Source organism: Diceros bicornis, chromosome 13 (genome assembly GCF_020826845.1).
Source record: "Diceros bicornis minor isolate mBicDic1 chromosome 13, mDicBic1.mat.cur, whole genome shotgun sequence".
Taxonomy (NCBI): Eukaryota; Metazoa; Chordata; class Mammalia; order Perissodactyla; family Rhinocerotidae; genus Diceros; species Diceros bicornis.
Genome location: NC_080752.1, coordinates 48,147,689 through 48,164,968, shown reverse-complemented (window position 1 = coordinate 48,164,968; position 17,280 = coordinate 48,147,689). Strand labels below are relative to the sequence as shown.

Sequence of the window (17,280 nt, the reverse complement as noted above, 5' to 3'; positions counted from 1 at the left end):
TTGACAGATGAAGAAATAGAGGCTCTGACACATCCAAGGTCATGTAGCTTGTAAGGGTTGGGCCTGAATAATCCTGCTCCTTAGCTACTTGAGGAGGGGAGGAGGGGAGAACTTGAAGGGAGAGGAGGACAGGAGAAAGAGAAATAGGTAGAAACGAGCATTCCAGGTGCTCACTGCCACGCGACTGATGTTCTCAGGCAAAATACTGAGTGCATGTCTCTCCCACATTGGCGATGGTGTTAGAAGAGAACGAGTCATCATCGAATCCTCACTGTGTGCCAGCCCCATGCTGGACACTCACACAGCCTCCTTTAACTGCCCTACGGCTCTCTCAAGCGAGCACCACTCCCTAACTTTACAGTGGAGGAAACTGAAACTTAGACAGATTTGGGTATCTTGCCCCAAATCCAGAGCTAGGTTATGGCAAAGCCAAGATTCACACCCACATCAGTCTGAATGCAAAGCCTGTCATTTTCCCGCCTCCCACACTGACCCCTGTGCTGGAGGGGGCCCCAGGGACTCCCCGAGACATACCCCTCAGCGTCCACCCCGGCCACCCCGCACCTCTCCACACAGGCTCTGTGCGAGGCGCTGTCCAGGCCTCTGAGGACTGGCCTTTGTTGTCATGCTCTGAGGCCTGGCACTGAAGGTGAGACACTAGATCCTGTCTCTCAGAGGTAATTAGGGTCACCTGGGTGTGCGTGACAGGAGCGTGGTGAATGTACAGCGGGCAGGAAGTTGAGACCTGGGCTCCAGAACCAGCTGAGTTCTCAACAACGTGGTGGATATGTGGGAAAGAGCCTGGGATATGGAGGTGTGCAGATCCAGGTTTAGGCCCTGGCTCTGCCGTTTACTAGTTCCGCGGCCTTGGGAAAGTTGCTTCGCCTCTCTGAGCCTCAGTTGCCTCATCTGTAGACTGACAGTAAATATACCTCCCTCATGCATCGTGGGGTGAGGACACAAATAACCCTCATCTCAAGAAATACTGATTTCTCTCATTCCTTCCTTCCCTTCTTTGTTTCCTTCTTTCAAGGTTTTGGACTCACTTCTCTTCCCTGAACCAGAATTCCGTCTGGTCAAGGGAATTCTGGTGAGGCCTGGAAGGGAATGAGATGACCTCTGAGCCCCTTCCAAACCCAGCGTTCTCTAAGGCAGTGATTCCTTAGCTTAGCTCACAGAAAAGCAGGTCCTGAGACAAGACTCCCAGGTGGGGAAGGAGGGCTGCACTGTGTTCAGCTGGGGAGAGCAGTAACTGTGCGGCGAGCAGGGCGGAGGTTAATTCGGCTTTCATTACCCATTCTTCTGCACTTAGCTTGGGAAAATGCTCCTCGGGCAACAAAATGAATGTCTTTGCCTCTTCTCTCAAACCGTCTGGAAATCCCAGTGACAAGCCCCTAATTTCAGCTCCCTTGGCAGTCTGCCATGACCGGTCTGGCTGGCCTTGATGTCCCTTCATTATGGGGAGGAAGCAAAGGAAGAAAACACATATTTGTTGAGCCAAATCCCCATGATAACCACGGGGCTAGACATTGTAGCTATATTATCGCAAATGAAATCACATGGTAAGCTTAGCGCTCGGGTTCTGAACTCCAACTACCTGGGTTCAAGTCAGGCTTCACCACAAGCTGTGTGGCGTTAGACACATTATTTAATGTCTCTATGCCTCATTTTCCTTACCCTTAAAATAGGGAAAATAATAGTACCTACCTCACAGGGTTGTTTTGAGTGCTTTACCATAAAGCACTTAGAACCGTACCTGGTTCATAGTAAACACAGTATATATTAGAAGCCATTATCGTCATTACTCTTTTTTTTTATTTTATAGATGAGGAAATGGAGGCTCAGAGAGATGGGATAGCTTGCCCAAACTCACAGCCAGTAGGTGACAGAGGTAAAATTTGAACCCAGGACTGTGTAACTTCAAAATCAATGGCCTTTTTCACAACTCTTGCCCCTCAATGCAGCCTGCCCACTCCTTGGCCATCTGGGATGGTCAGCAGCCTGTTCCCACTTCCATCTGGGCATCCGTGGTTTGTAAACTCAAGCCTAGGCCTGCGGGGAAGAGCCCACCTTTTGTCTCTACCTCATAGTAGGGAGTGGACGGGCATGACCATGGGCATGAGGGCGAGAGCCCTGGATTAGAAGTGAGACTTGGCTTCTAGGTCCAGCGTGGCTTCTCAACCCCCACTGAGTCCCCGCTGCTAGGATGGGGCTATGCTGGGATGTTGCCAAGGCCTCATTTGGTCTCCTATAACTCGGTTATCCTGCTGGCTAGTGCCTAGGCCTAGAAGGGGAAAAAGGAACTTCCTTCCCCTTTGTGCCAATCAACCAGCCCTGAACAGTAGGAGCGCTCCTGTCGTGCAGCCCAGGAGTCCAGCCAGGGCCTTGAGGCACTACTGGCAGAGGGGGATGGAGCCTGTGCCAGAGTCCTGAGTGGGAAACAGATGCCTGAATGTCTGATGCCAGGGAGCCATCTGGAAGGGACCTGTACCAGAGCAGACGCCTAGAACCCAAACAAACTGAGAGCACTTTGGGGGTTAGCAAAAGGATAACGGGTGGTTTCAGAAACACTCAGACTCACCCCGTCTGTGGCAAACTTAAGGGAAGAGACCCCTGAGCTAGCAAAGGAAGCTCGACCCTGGCAGCCCTTGCCTGAAGGGTGGCATCATTGTGCCTTCTTGGGAATATCCCCAGGGAGCTGGGACTGCCGTCGTGACATGGCTTTCTACTCTCGCTGGCTGTGTCAGACTGTGTGTCTAGGCCAGCCTGCATAGGGCCACTATCCATGGACTGGATGGTGTGGTCTTGCTTTGTTAAGTTCAAGGTTTTTTCCGAATCATCCAGGCCTCCAGTCTGTCCCGTTCATCTAACCATCTTTTCTAGAGAGGGTTCAGTGGAGAAGTGAGCGAGATACAAGGCAGACCTGACTCAAGGAACTGTCCTCGCTCGTAGAAGCTCTTGCAACTGGGCCTTCTCCCTTGCCGTCCTGCAGGGAGGAACACTCCTTCTCTACTCCACTGCAGCCAACGATTCGGAGGTAGTATAGAAGAATGGGAAAATGATGGACTCTGGGACCAGACAGATGTGGGTTTAAGTCTCAGTGACTCAGGGCGAGTTACTTAACCTCTCCGAGCCTCAGTTTCCTCCTTTCTAAGGCAGGAAGGATAACCTATAGCTCATTGAGTTATGAGACATAAATGAGATGATGTATCTAAAATGCTGTCCGTCACAGCTGACACTTAATAGGTGCCCACTTGAATGGTTCTGGTACTCAGATTGGTGCTTGAGACATTATCCACAGAAAACAACACACTACTCGTGACCGCTCAGATTTTATGTCAGCCGTGTTAGGGCTTTTATGGCCTGGTCTGAAGACCTTGCATTTCTTACAGAGCCCCTGCAGGGGGTTGATCCAGCCCCTCAAGCCTCGCCCTAGGTAAAAGCTAGAGCATGAGGCAGTCAAGCTCAGCTCTGCAGCAGGCAAGCCACTTTGGTCTTGGATGTACTCTTGGCTCCCACCTCCATGTCCTGTCTTAGATTTTCTAGTGTCTCCTTGAACGGCTCTCTGTGCTCCTATTTGCCTACTCCACTGCCAACCGCCAACCGTGCCCTGTGGTTTTCAGACCAAGCCATGTTTCTAGTCTCGGCCATCTTTTCCCGTTAATGACCCCGTACACTTCCCAGGCTCCACTGTATCACCCCCTCGCGCTATAGTGCAGTAACCCAGCCATTTAGGAGGAGAGCCTGATTCAGGATCTGGGAAGTGCCCAGGAGGGCTCTGGGTGAGCAGCTGGCTGTATCACCGGCCACCTTCCACCTCCCTGCCTGCTGGAAGGGACTGTCATCTCAGTGGAGGGGGACCACCATTGACTAATTGGGGATTTGTAATATCTCCATACAATGGAGGCATAACATGCTTTCTTGGACAAGGCCTTTTGGAAAACTGGAAGGTATCTGCAGCCCCAGGCAGATGCCAAGTCCACTGGCAGCATAGGAGGCCAGCCGCGCTTGGCAGCTAAACATGATTATGTTTTCCACTCCTCTTGACGTTGAGTGCACTGGAACTTGTGGTAAATACCCACAGAGCTCGCCTGGAAACGGGATGTGAGGCAGTGGAAGGAGACCAGGCATTTCATATGTCTAAAAGATGAGTGATGTTTCCATATATTGACTACTTACTATATGCCAAATGCTTTAACAGACATCTCCAAAATCTTTACAGCCACCCCGTGAAGGAGATATTATCTCCTTTTGCAGTAGAGGAAGGACACTGAGGTCCAGAGAAGTTAAGTAAATTCCCTAAGATCATGCAGCCAGGAAGTGGCAGAGTCAGGTATTTTGTTTTTGTTGTTTAATAATTGATTGAGGTGATATAACATATATAACATAACATAAAATAACATATATATATAACATATATAACATAACATAAAATTAACCATTTAAAAATGAACAATTCAGTGGCACTTGGTACATTCACAACGTTATACAACCACCTCTTCTATCTAGTTCCAAAACATTTCTATCACTTCTAGGTAAAACCTCACACCCATTACACTCCAACCTCCCCTTGGCCCCTAGAGCCAAGTTTTAACTGAGGTCTATCACACTCAGCGCCTCCTCGGCTGTGCTCACCAGAACCCGTGTGACAGGTGAAGGGGACAGTCTCACCCTCATCTTCCTCTCTCCTCAGCTCCCTGCGGGGGAGACCTGACAGGACCATCGGGAGTCATCCTGTCGCCAAATTACCCAGAACCCTACCCGCCAGGCAAGGAGTGTGACTGGAAAGTGACAGTCTCACCAGACTACGTCATCGCCCTGGTATTTAACACGTATGTACCTTTCCCCCGGGTGGGAGATGAAGGGTTCAGAGCAGCCAGGGGTTTCAGACCTGGGTGTCTTGGTGAGTACACACAGGTCTGCTGTGAGTGGAGTTCTCCATTTCATGGGAGGTGAAAGAGTCCAAAAAAGGAGAGAAACTAGCATTAATTGAGTGTCCCCTATGTGCCCAGCTCAGTGGTTTCACCCATATGACCTTCTTTAATCTTTATAGTGATATATGAAGTAGCTATTATTTCCTTTTTTTTTTTTTTTTTACCTCTGAAGATGTTGAGATTCAGAAAGTAGGACCTTGCTGGATTCTTTTCCCCTGCCCCCTGTCTTCTCCTCCTGTTCTCACCTGGCTCCTTCCCCCACACTCCCCAACATATGCACAGGCTCAGGTTTTTCTCAGGTGCCCCCCACCTCGCTCCTGCACTGTCTCCTTTATTCCTCTTAGAGACAAGCTCCTCCAAAGAATTGTCTCTGCTTTTCTCTCCTTCCTCACCTCCTGTTCGCTCTCAAACCACTGAAATCTGGTTTCCGCCTCCACAGTTCCACTGGCAACTCTTCTGATGAAAGACACCAACGAACTCCTGGTTGGCAAACAAAATTGAACTTTCCGTGTTTTATCCTACTGCACCATCTTGAAGCACCTCCATCCTTACCCTGCTTTTCCCCTTGGTTTTTGTGAAGTTACTCCCCTCTGGTTCTCTAGCTTCTTCTGTGACTTCACAACTTCCTTTCCATGCTCCTCATCCTTTGCCAGGCTCTACCATGGGCCTCTTCTCTTCTCGCCCACATCTCCTTCCTGGACAAGCTTGTGCACTCCGAAGCCTTCATTCTCCTCTTGTAAACTGGGGACCCCTCTGCACCCATTCAGCCTTTCTTCTGAGTTTCAGGCTCCCATATCCAACTGCTTGAATGTCTCTGTCTGGTGCCTGTAGGCACTCAAATGCAACACATACAAAACTAAGCCTATTACTTTTCCTCCCAGATGACCTCTATTCTGAACATTGCCAAGTGGCACCATCATCTACCTTCACTGCTTCTTCCGTTACTGACCAGACGTGGAGCCTCTGCTGCCTTAATGCTCCTCATATTTCCCCTTCTTCTTCATCCTCCCAGCTACTGTCTTGGTTGAAGCCCTTATTATCTCGCATCTAAATTACTGCCGTACTCTCCTAACTGGTTCCTCTGCCCATCTTGCCTTCCATACCAATCTCTTCTTCAGCTAGCTGTCAGAGTGATCTTGTCACACAAAATGCTAAAATAACCACATCATTTTCCATTTTAATGTATGATAATATAATCCTCAGCCATAAAAAGGAATGAACTACTGACACACGCAGCAGCGTGGATGAATCTTAACAAGATCATGCTGAGCGAAAGAAGACAGACATAAAAGAGCACATAATGTATGATTCCACTTAAATGAAATTTTAGGATAATCAAAACTAATCTATGGTGATAAAAATCAGTTCAGTGGTAGCTTCTGGGGGTGGGGAAGATTGATTGGGAAGGGGCACCTGGGAACTTTTGGGGATGGTGGAAACGTTCTGGATCTTGATATGCATGTGTCAAAACTGGTAGAGTGGTACACTTCAGAGCTGATCGTTTCATGGTATAAATTATACCTCGATTTAAAAACAAAGGAACAAACAAATAGATCCTTTATTTTGAAGCCATATAATGACTCCCTTTTTCCTATAAATTAAAGTCCAAACTTTTGAGTTTCATTCCGAGAGATCTGGCCCCTACCTACCTCTCCATTCACCTCCCACCCAGTCCTAGCCTCACCCTATCCAAACCTCTGAACTCCAGCCAAACTGAACTACTTGCCGCTTCCATGACTATTTCTTGCCCTTGTGACTTTGTGCTTCTCCCTTCACAGAAACTTCTTTTTCCTTCCTTGTCCAACTGCTGAGGGTCTTTTCATCTCCCAAGACTTGGCTCCAGCTTGGCCTCCATGAAAGCTGCATTTCCTCCTTCCAGAGGATCTTTATGTTGTGCTCCCATATGCCTGTACAGACTGTAGACTTTGCATTCTTGTCTTCACACCTGTCACTTCCTTCAGCTTCATCACCATCTTGAAGAAGGGGTGGTGTCTGACATATCCCCGTGTCCTGGGCATAGTGCCCGGCATATCAAGGTGCTTGGATAAAACCTGATGATGGAAGGAAGGCAAGGGCAGATGGAAGGCAGTTAGGAAGTGATGGAGCCATAATTTGTGACCCACGCTGACTCACTCCAAAACCCTTCCGTGGTGACTTTTGAAAGAGCAGATGGGTGAAAGCTGAATTATGGGGCCAAGAAGACCATACCACCTAGCAATGGTGGGGTGACCCTGCAGCTGACACCAGTGTGAGAGGGTGCCGTGTAGGAGGGAGGCCAGTGCATATCTGGCTCTATCCGCCATGCCTCCCGACCCCCTTCCTGTCTCTCTGCCAGCCCTACCCCCTTCATCCTAGGGATGTCCTGACCCCTTCTCTCTGCCGTATGTCTTAGCTAAGGGTAGAACCACCATTTCATTCTCAGTCCAGCCAAATGGAGTGTCTGAGTCTCCTAGCCCATGGCTGGGCTATGAACGAGCTTGTGTCAGAAATCTGTTCTTTGTGAGCTCATTTACTTTTATTCTGTCGTTTTCATCTTTGCACAATTGATTGTATGGGTTGCCTTTGTTGGCTATATACCTAAGAGTGGAATCACTGCATCATAGTTCAGATTAGTAGATGTTGTGAAACAGTTTTCCCAAGTGGTTGAACCAATTTACACTCCCCAGCAGGGTATGAGAGCTCCAGGGGCTCCATGTTCTTGCCAATCCTTGGAATTTTCCATCATTTTCACTCGAGGCATTCCAGTGGGATAAATTACATTCAAGAACTCTAATATTCAGTTTGCTAAATTAAGGCAGTTTTTAAAATGGATTTTTTCCAACACTAGGGTCGAGATAGCTAAGAAAGAGGCACACCTGTGGGTGCCGGGAGTGGGTGGCCGCAGATCCTGAGGAGAGCTGAGAACTGGCTCGGGGATAAAGGAATGAAGCTAGGGTCCTCCGTGGGAACAGGCCCCTTCCTGCCTGGGAATGGCTCCCTGGGGGGCTCTTTCCCTCTTGGAAAAAGAGGTGAAGAATAGCACTGTGTAAAGAACATTAGAGATAGGTAAGAGACCTGGGCCCTGGACCTGCTCTGGCTGACCACTCAGTGTGTGAAGGTGGTAACTCATTTTCCCTTTTATGCACAGTATAGTGAATATAGACAACAATATTGTATTATAATCATCAAATTTGCTAAGAGAGTAGTTCTTAATTATTCCAACCACTAAAAAGAAATCATAATTATGTGACGTGATAGAAGTACTAATTATCACTACAATGGCAATCATACTACAATACATAAATGTTTCCAATCAACATGTTGTGCACCTTAAATTTACACAATGTTATATGTCAAATATATTTCAATAAAAATATATTTTTTTAAAAAAAAGAAATGTGTTAGGTTTTCAGCTCCAGTTTTCTGGACGCTGGCTCTGGAATCTGCTCCTCTGCCCCTGAGGCTACCTTATCCGTCTTCTCACCGGCCTGGGAGGTCACTGGGGCTTCATCCTCTCCCTGCCCACCAGCAAGTCTCAGGGGTTGGGTACCAGTGGGGTGGAGGGCTTGCTGCCTGGGAGGCCCCATCCTTTGCTTGAGCCTCAGTATGAGCCTTTATTTGACCTTAGCGGGATGGGGGCGGGGTGTTTTTGTTCCTCAGCTTTAACTTGGAGCCTGGCTATGACTTCCTCCATATCTACGACGGACGGAACTCTCTCAGCCCTCTCATAGGAAGTTTCTATGGCTCCCAGCTCCCAGGCCGCATTGAGAGCAGCAGCAACAGCCTCTTCCTCGCCTTCCGCAGTGACGCATCGGTGAGCAATGCTGGCTTCGTCATTGATTACACAGGTAAGGCACAGGCAAGGGCCCTGGTGGCAGAGATGACTGAGTGGGGGGCCAGCCAGACCTGGCAGAGGAGAAGCCAGAACACAGTGTAGTTTAGTGAGGAGAGCATTGGCCTGGATCACAGGGAGCCTGCACCAACCCTAGCACTGCTGCCACCTGCAGAGCGCCTGCCTTTCCTGTGGCCCTCCAGGTGGCGTAGTCTCACCTTCAGGTGCCCCAGGCCTGGGAGAAAAGGGGCCAGCATTCTTCTTGCACCTCTTTTCTATTTCCAAATCATGTTCCTCCTCTCTCCTTTTTCTGTGACGATCATCCCTAGCTGTTCTTCAGTTTCATAACTTCAGCCCACACCTATCAGCTGATATCTTCCTGGTCACTCCCTGAGGGTTCTGATCTGAGACTCAATCTTCCTCGCTACCCCAAAACCTCCCACCATCCTGGATAAATTCAATGCCCATGTGGACAGCCCATCCAACTCCTGGGGTCACAGTGCCTGAACCTCTGTCCCAAGGATATTCCTTGGCCATACTCGGGCCATACTCTAGACACCCTCTGATACTTCCTGGTCACATTGTCTCATCCCTCCAGCTGTCCCATTCTTTTATTCTCATTGCACTTTTGGATTAATTAAGGTGAGCTGAATAGTGTAGGGGTCAAAAGCGGGAGTCCACAAATTTTTTCTTAAAGGACCAGATAGTAAATAATTTAGGCTTGTGAGCTGTACGGTCTCTATCGCAACTATTCAGCGCTGCTATTGTAGCGCTTAAACAGCCAAGGACAAAACATAAAGAAATGGGCGTGGTTGTGTTCCCATAAAAATCTACTTACAAATACAGGCCACGTCAAGAGCCACATCCCTGTCTGGGCAAGAGCATAGACTGTCGGGTGAACTGGGTTCAGGGCTCGTCTTTACTACTTAACAGTTGTGTGACCTTGGGCAAGTTATTTAACCTCTCGAAACCTCCATTTCTTCATCTATAAAATGAGGGCAGAAAAATCGCTGCCTCACAGAAACGTTGTGAAGATCAGTGAGTCCATACATCAAAGCCCTCGGTACGGTGCCCAGCACATCTCGAGCATTCTGTCATGTTCAGTGGTGGTAAGAGTAGTTCCAGGCTCTCCAGCGATCTACTTTCTCCTATTCTGTTAATCTCTTTTTGACTTTATCTTCTTCTCTAATGATCCCAGGCCCCATTATCCAAATCCTAGCTCCATTCCCTGCTTAATTTGTGAGTTTGGCAAGTTATTATCTCTTGAAACCCATTTCTCCATCTATAAAACGGTGGTAATAATAATTATGTTGCAGAAGGATAAAATTAAGAGATATTTTATACATACATATTATATTGAAGAGCATAATGCCCAGTGTGTACTAACCACTCTACGATACTCTGGAGAGGACTGATTTTGTTATTGTTACTGTAACCCAGATTCACCCAGGCCTCATCAGCCTGTGTGTACAAATGGGGTCACATTACCAGTTAAAATTAAAAAGTTTCTGGCTCATGTCCCCCACTTGCATAAAGTAGGAGCTCAGCAACCTTTTAAAGTGTCCCTTAATTAAATATTTGTGGCGTCTCCTGGGAATATCTCACATGAGCTCACAAATAAACAGATCATAATAACAGCTAACTTCATGTCTACCAAGTGCGGGCAGTCCTAAACACTTTACGCCCATCAACGCATTGAAGTCCTCATAACTATTGATTGTCTCCTCTTTGTCAGATACAGTTCTCTAGATATTTGGTGCATATATTAGGGAATGTTTTGCTTGTAGTCTTGTTTCTCATGGGGCTGGCCTGGGAAATGGATATTTTGCCATCGTCTCTTCCTCCAGGCACCTGCCATTTGATAGAGCCCCCGCACCCAGACCCTTCTCCACATGTCGATATCAGAACTAACACAGTCACATATTGTGGAATTCTAACAGAAGGCGTGACTTCGACCCAGCCTGGGACCCACATCGCTCCACCACCACAGTCCCCACTGCCATATCATCATCATCTTGCTTTTTATTATTCGTCTCTTTAATCACTCCTTCTTCAGTATGCTCATTTTTCCTGCCCCCGGTCCTTCTATTGCACAAACCTTGCAAAGCTGCACCCTTTGTCACACCCACACCCAAGTGGCTGAACATGGACGAAAAAACTTGCACAAACATGGCACGTGGAGCCTCCACAAGCGATATCCTTTAACCTCAGCCAACCCAGCAATGCCCAGAGCTGCCTCTGGCTTGTCCCACATGGCGTCTTCTACTTGGTGGAGATTCCAAAATTTCACCCCAAATGTCACCACTTTCAGCCTTCTTACAAGATGATTTCATTTCATCATCCTTGGATACAGAAAGCTCCTGGGTAGAAACTCCCTCAGCTTCCTTCCCAGTCACCCGGAACACGGCACCCTGGCTGTGGCCACCTCTCCCCCAGGTCTTCTCCACTGAATCCATGTGCTAGAACCACATTTCCAGGTTCTCTTTCCCAAAGAAGCCCTTTCCACTTTTAGCTGTTGGCCCAAGACCATATCTAGAGGAGTCCTCGGATCCAGAACATAGCCCCAGGGAATTAGGCCTTCCCAGCTGCCATCGGAGCCAGCCAAGCAGCTGAAAGAAGGCCAATTACTGGGAAAAGCGGAGAGGAGAGGCACAGCCCACCCATGCACCCTCCACCTCCTTATTAGGCTCTGCAGTACAAGTACCAAGATAAATGTGTCTATTTGGGGTGAGAGGTGCCTGGTGAGGCCTGGACCTGCCTTCCTTCCTTCTCAGATTGCACACCCCATAACATCAGTCCCCAGCTTCTGGTCAGGGAGCCCCTTTGATGGGACCCAGGGACCCCCTGCCTTACTCCATGTTCTCTTTCTCCCTCCTCTCAGGGATCCAGGATCCCTGGATTCCTGGGATGGGTCTCCTCTGCTACCAAATCCCGTGGCCTTGACAATATTCCCTCAAATACAATATCTTTATAGGGGTGGCCTCCACCGCTTATTCACTGTGTGGCCTTAAACAAGTTTCTTAACCTCTCTGAGCATCGCTTCCTCATGTATCAGAGGGACAGCAGTACCATACGAAGGAGTTGTTGTGAGGGTTGTTAAGTAGACACAGCACCTGGCAGAGTGCCCAGTGCTAGTAGGTAGTTGGCACATACTTGGATCCACCTCGTCCATCCCTTTGCCTTTCTTTGTGTGTAATGAATATTTCATTTGTTCTGCTCCTCTTTAGAAGGGAGAAGGATTTGGACCCCTCTTCCTGGAGCTAGCCCAGTAGAACAGTTTCTTTTCTGTTTACGGAAGATATAAAGTGTGAATATGATGTTTTGTACACATACATGTAGGAGTGTGGAGTATATTTAATATGAATACAGTCATGAGTTGCTTAACAACAGGGGTATATTCTGAGAAATGCGTCATTAGGTGACTTTGTTGTTGTGTGAACATCATAGAATTACTTACACAAGCCTAGATGGTATAGCCTGCAACACACCTCAGCTATATGGTACTAATGGGACCACCGTCATATATGCGGTCCATCGTTGACTGAAATGTCGTTATGCAGCACATGACTGTATTTGTGATATGTGTCTATGCGTGTCCTATATGCTTCTCCAGGCCATGGCAAAGAATTTAAACATTCTGTGCTCTGCAAGCCCATAGAACATCACAGATTGAGATATAGCCCACTGAGAACTTGCACACTGAGGCAGGTCTGGATCCTTAGGAAGAGAAGAATTGGCCTCAACTATCTAGAAGCCATCTTCTATCAAAAGGCAGAATCCTGGGGCCGGATCGGTGGCACAGGCGGTTAAGTGTGCGCACTCCACTGTGGCGACCCGGGGTTCGCCGGTTCGGATCCCGGGCGTGCAACCATGTGCCGCTTGTCAAGCCATGCAGTGGCGGCGTCCCATATAAAGTGGAGGAAGATGGGCATGGATGTGAGCCCAGGGCCAGTCTTCCTCAGCAAAAAGAGGAGGATTGGCAGATGTTAGCTCAGGGCCGATCTTCCTCAAAAAAAAAAAAAAAGAAAAGAAAAGGCAGAATCCTGTCTTTTAGAGAGATCCAGGGCCCTGCTAATGCTGAGGGCCTGGGACCTGTGGCTTCAGTGCTTTGGGAGGTGAGGGAAGCCACGTGGAGAAATGTTGCTGGACTCAACTGGGCTCAGTCCAGTGAAAACCACCATCTGAGGTCGACCCCTCCTCTGATGCAGGCCAGTGGACCAGGAGCCTTTCCCCACATCCCACCAACTTCCCAAGTGGGAAGCAGAGAGAGTTTCATCGCATCTTAGTCAGGGATCATCTAGTTTCAAATCAAGAAACCTACTCAGGCCAACTTAAGCAGAAAAGGAGGTAATTTATTATTAAAATGCGAGAAACAGAAACTCACTCAAACCAACTTGAGGCAAAAAAGAGACTTTATTATAAGAAAACAACTAACAGCGAAACTAATTTAAGCTAAGGAGGGTTCTATATTCTAACAATACAGATAACAAAACTCACCCTAACTTAACACCAGAAGGGAAAATATTTTTAGAATACGAGAGCCCAAGGGCAGGAAGCATAAATTCCTAAGGGATTGAACTCAGGATGGGAGAACTGGAGGCTGAGATTGCCTCCTCCATCTCCGGGACCACTTGGTCTCCTCGCTGCTCCTTTCTGAGTATTTGCTACATTCGCCTCTCTCTGCAGATCAGTCTTTGCTTCTCCATTCTCCTAGGACAGGTATGGCTGCCTCACTCTCAACTTTGAATCACTTCCCAGTTTGTGTCCCAATTCTGAATCCCAAAGGACCATCTGATTGACCAGGCTTAAGTCAAGGGTCCACTGAGCAATGTCATGGGGTTAGGCTTTTTCGTAAGAGGCAAGGGCAGATAAGGCATTTTTACTCATTTATACACTCAGTAATATTTAGTGAGCACCCACTATGTGCCAGACACTGTTGTAGGGGCTGAGAACAGAGCAGGGAACAAAACAAAGTCCCAGCCTGCATGGAGCTCACCTCCTAGACTGACAGACATCTCTACTTTCAATGAGATGTTGGGAGGCCCATCTAATTATAAGGCAAAGATGAATGGGTTTGTAGGTGCCTCTGTTCAGTTGGGCCCGGAAGGTGGGTGCCGTATCTCAGGCATCTCTGGGCAGGCCTTCTAAGAGATGATTCTGAATGCAACCATGTCACTTGTGGATTTCTACTAGACCACGCTCTGAGGCACTTCTCGTCTGAATTCAGCCCTCCTGCGTAGCTTTACCCCTTGCCAGAAGGATACACAGGGGATGAGGGGGATCCTGTCTTTTGGATACAGTTATGAAAAATGAATCCCAGGGAAGTTTATTGTCTTTTTCCAGGCCAAGGAAAACAGCAGAATGGTGGGGGGACCTTTATTCTCATCTTCCAGCAGGTGTGGTGGCCTCCTCATGGGCAGGGACAGGGTAGGACGTCCATGCAGAATGTAGAGACCATTCATTCGTTCAACAAATGCTTATTGAGCTCCTACTTCATGCCATACCCTGTGCTGGAGGTGGAGGATGTAGTGGTAAGCAAAATTGTCATGGTCCCTACGCTAGGGTAGCAGAAAAGTGAGTGAGGGAGACAGACAATAAACAAGTAGACAAACAAGAAGTAAGAAGCATAAGAAGTTAGGAAAGAACAAGCTACCCTGAGAAAGAGAAATGGGAGGCTCACTTCAGAATGGTAGTTGTGAAGGTAAAGGCCTTGCCAAGCAGGTGACATTTAAACAGAGACCTAAAGATTGAGAAGAAGCCCTCTGTGCAAGAGCAGGGGTGGGGGAGTGCTTCAGACAGAGGGAAAAGGAGTTCAAAGCATGTGTTAGAGAATCTGAAATAACTCAGGAGAGGCCAAGGTGAGTCAACTTTTACCAGAAGGTACTAAAAAAGTACTGATTTTCTCTTTGAAGCCCTTGGAAGCAACACTGTGGGCCAAGGAGTTACGACCAGATTTCCACACCTGCTCCCCGCATCACCACTACCACCACCCACCACTGCCATGGGTCTTCCTTTTTAAGCTCAAAATGGAAATATCTTCATTTTTGCCAATTTTAGAAGTAACACATGTTTACTGGAAAAATTCAAACAATACAGAAGCATATAAGATGTACTCTAAAAATTTAACATCCTCCCATATACCGTCCCCTGAAGTACCATTATTAATGGTTTGTTATCTCATTCCAGATATTTTATATAAATATAAAGTAATGTAAATTACGTACCAGGGGATGGTAAACTTTTTCTGTAAAGGACCAGATAGTAAATATTTTAGGCTCAGTAAACCAGATGGTCTCTGTTGCATTTGCTCAACTCTGCTGTTGTCATGCTAAAACAGCCATAGACAATACGTAAACAAATGGGCGTTTCGGTGTTCCAATAAAACTTTATTTACAAAAGCAGGCAGCAAGCCTGTGGACTGTAGTTTGCTGATCCCTGTTTTATATGAATGGAGATAACACCATATGTACTAATCTGTAATATGGGTTGTGTTTTCTTTTTTATTTCTTTGCCATGTTTTGTTTTTTGCCCAACAACAGATCTTGGGCATTTTTCCATATCAGTATTCAAAGACTCCTGCTACTCTTCTTAAAGGCTGCTTGTGTTTCAGCGGACGGCTCTAATCCAGTATTTTTTAACCAGTTCCTTACTGCTTGGGTATTTGGGTTGTTGTTTCCGGTTTTTGCTATTACAGTGTTTGGAAATGGGCCTTATCTATTAGGACAAAAAGAAGCTAGTTCATTTAATTTTCCCATTTGAGAGGGCTTGGGTTTTGTTTATTGTTATCATCATCATGTTTTAGTCGTTTAGTTTTATATAATTCACAGCTGAGCTCTGGTTTGGCAGACTGAAGACCTGATTTTGGTCTTAATTCTGCCTCTTAATAGTTGAATGGCTTGGAAAGCTCATTGAGTTTCTCTGATCACCACATTCCTCATCTGTAACCTGAGGAGCAGTGTACCTGGCCTTGCCTGCTGAAGAGGCTCTTGTGAGACACAAGTGAGATAACAGATTGGAAAATGCTTTGAAAATTACAAAGTGAAATTCCTGTATAAGGGGCTATCATCATTATCATTACCATTATCCTTGTCATTATTATTAATGTGATAATGCTTGGAATGATGAGCTCTTGTTCTGACTTGTGAGTAATGATGAATAGCGTCTGTGGTTGGAATCATTGATGTAGTTGTTGATTTTCCAAGCCCTGAGATGTTCAGCCAATCAATGCAACATCGATTTATTAAGCCTGTATTATGTGCCAAATCGGGCCAGCCCTAGTGCCAAGTTCTGTGCTAATTGCCGGGGTTATGAGAACAGGTGATGGGTCCCTGTCCTCTAGGAGTTCAGAACTGGAAAGAAATACACTTATCCAACCTACCAAGATAATGTCATACATGCTATAATCAAGAAAAGAAAATCAGAATTCTGCCAGAGAGAAGGCAAAGTTCAGGAAACTTGCTCAAGAGGGGGTGGCATTGAAAAAGTATAGGAGTTTGCCACACAGAGAAGGGAGGAAAGGACTTTCTGACATAGTGTAAAGTTCTAGCGCAGTCGTTCCCATCTGGGCAGTGCAACAGTGACCCAAAAGCACAGTTGCTTATACGAGGTAGAAGTTTATTCTCCTTCTTGTAAAAGAAATCTGGAGATTGTCACCCAGGGCTGATGAGGTGGCTCCACCCATACTCCTTTTGTCTTTCTGGTCTACCGTGCTAGTACATGGCTCCCATTCTCAAGTTATCTCAGGGTCCAAGATGGCGACTGGAGTTCCAACCATCATGTCTGAGTTCCAGACTGTTGGAAGGAGGAAGGAAGGAAAGAAGGAATGGCCAGCAAGCATTTCTCTCAGCTGAGTCACATTCCCTTAAACAGCCTTTCTAGAAATTCCACATTTATACACTTCAGAAATATTTATTGAGTGCCTACCATGTGCCAGGCACCAGATTATAGCAGCGAACAAAACTAGAAAATGCCCTGGGGGAACGTACATTCTAATGGAAGGAGATAATAAAAAATAAGGTAAATATATAGTACATGAGATAGTATTGATTCCAACATTGAGAAATAAAGCTGAGAAGGGTGATGGGAAGTGTTGGGGAGAGAAATATTGAAATTTTAAGTAGTTGGTCAAGGATGTGTCACTGAGAAGGAGACATTGAGTTAAGTCCTGAGAGAGGTGAGAGAGGGTGCCATGTGGAGAGGGAAATGTTCCATGCACAGAGGCCAGTGTGGTTGGAGCAAAGTTATAGGAGTTGAGGTCATAAAGGGGAGGATTGGGGTAAGAATGTGCAGGGTCTTGTAGGCCTGTAAGGATTTTGGCTTTTACTCTGAATGAGACAGGAGGCTATCACCTGACCTGATGGTGTTTACATCTCTTTGGCCAGATCTAGCTGTCCAGGTGGCTGGAAAATGTAGATTTTAGTGGATGCCTTAATATTCTGGATAAAATCTGGGTTCCATTATTTCAGAGTGAAGGGGGGAAATGGATATTGGGTGCCACAGCTAGTTATGCCTCTATGTCAACTTGGTTCCAAGTTA

General features: G+C 46.9%; 1 protein-coding gene across 2 annotated transcripts in view; it reads left to right on the top strand.

Moving 5' to 3' along the window:
• Positions 1-17,280, top strand: part of CSMD2 (CUB and Sushi multiple domains 2) — a 606,380-nt gene that overhangs the window by 459,883 nt on the left and 129,217 nt on the right. For both annotated transcript variants that reach the window (XM_058553610.1, XM_058553609.1), the window contains exons 28-29: positions 4,694-4,832; positions 8,574-8,761. In XM_058553610.1, coding sequence (XP_058409593.1) covers positions 4,694-4,832; positions 8,574-8,761 — 327 coding nt within the window. The remainder of the gene's footprint in view (positions 1-4,693; positions 4,833-8,573; positions 8,762-17,280) is intronic.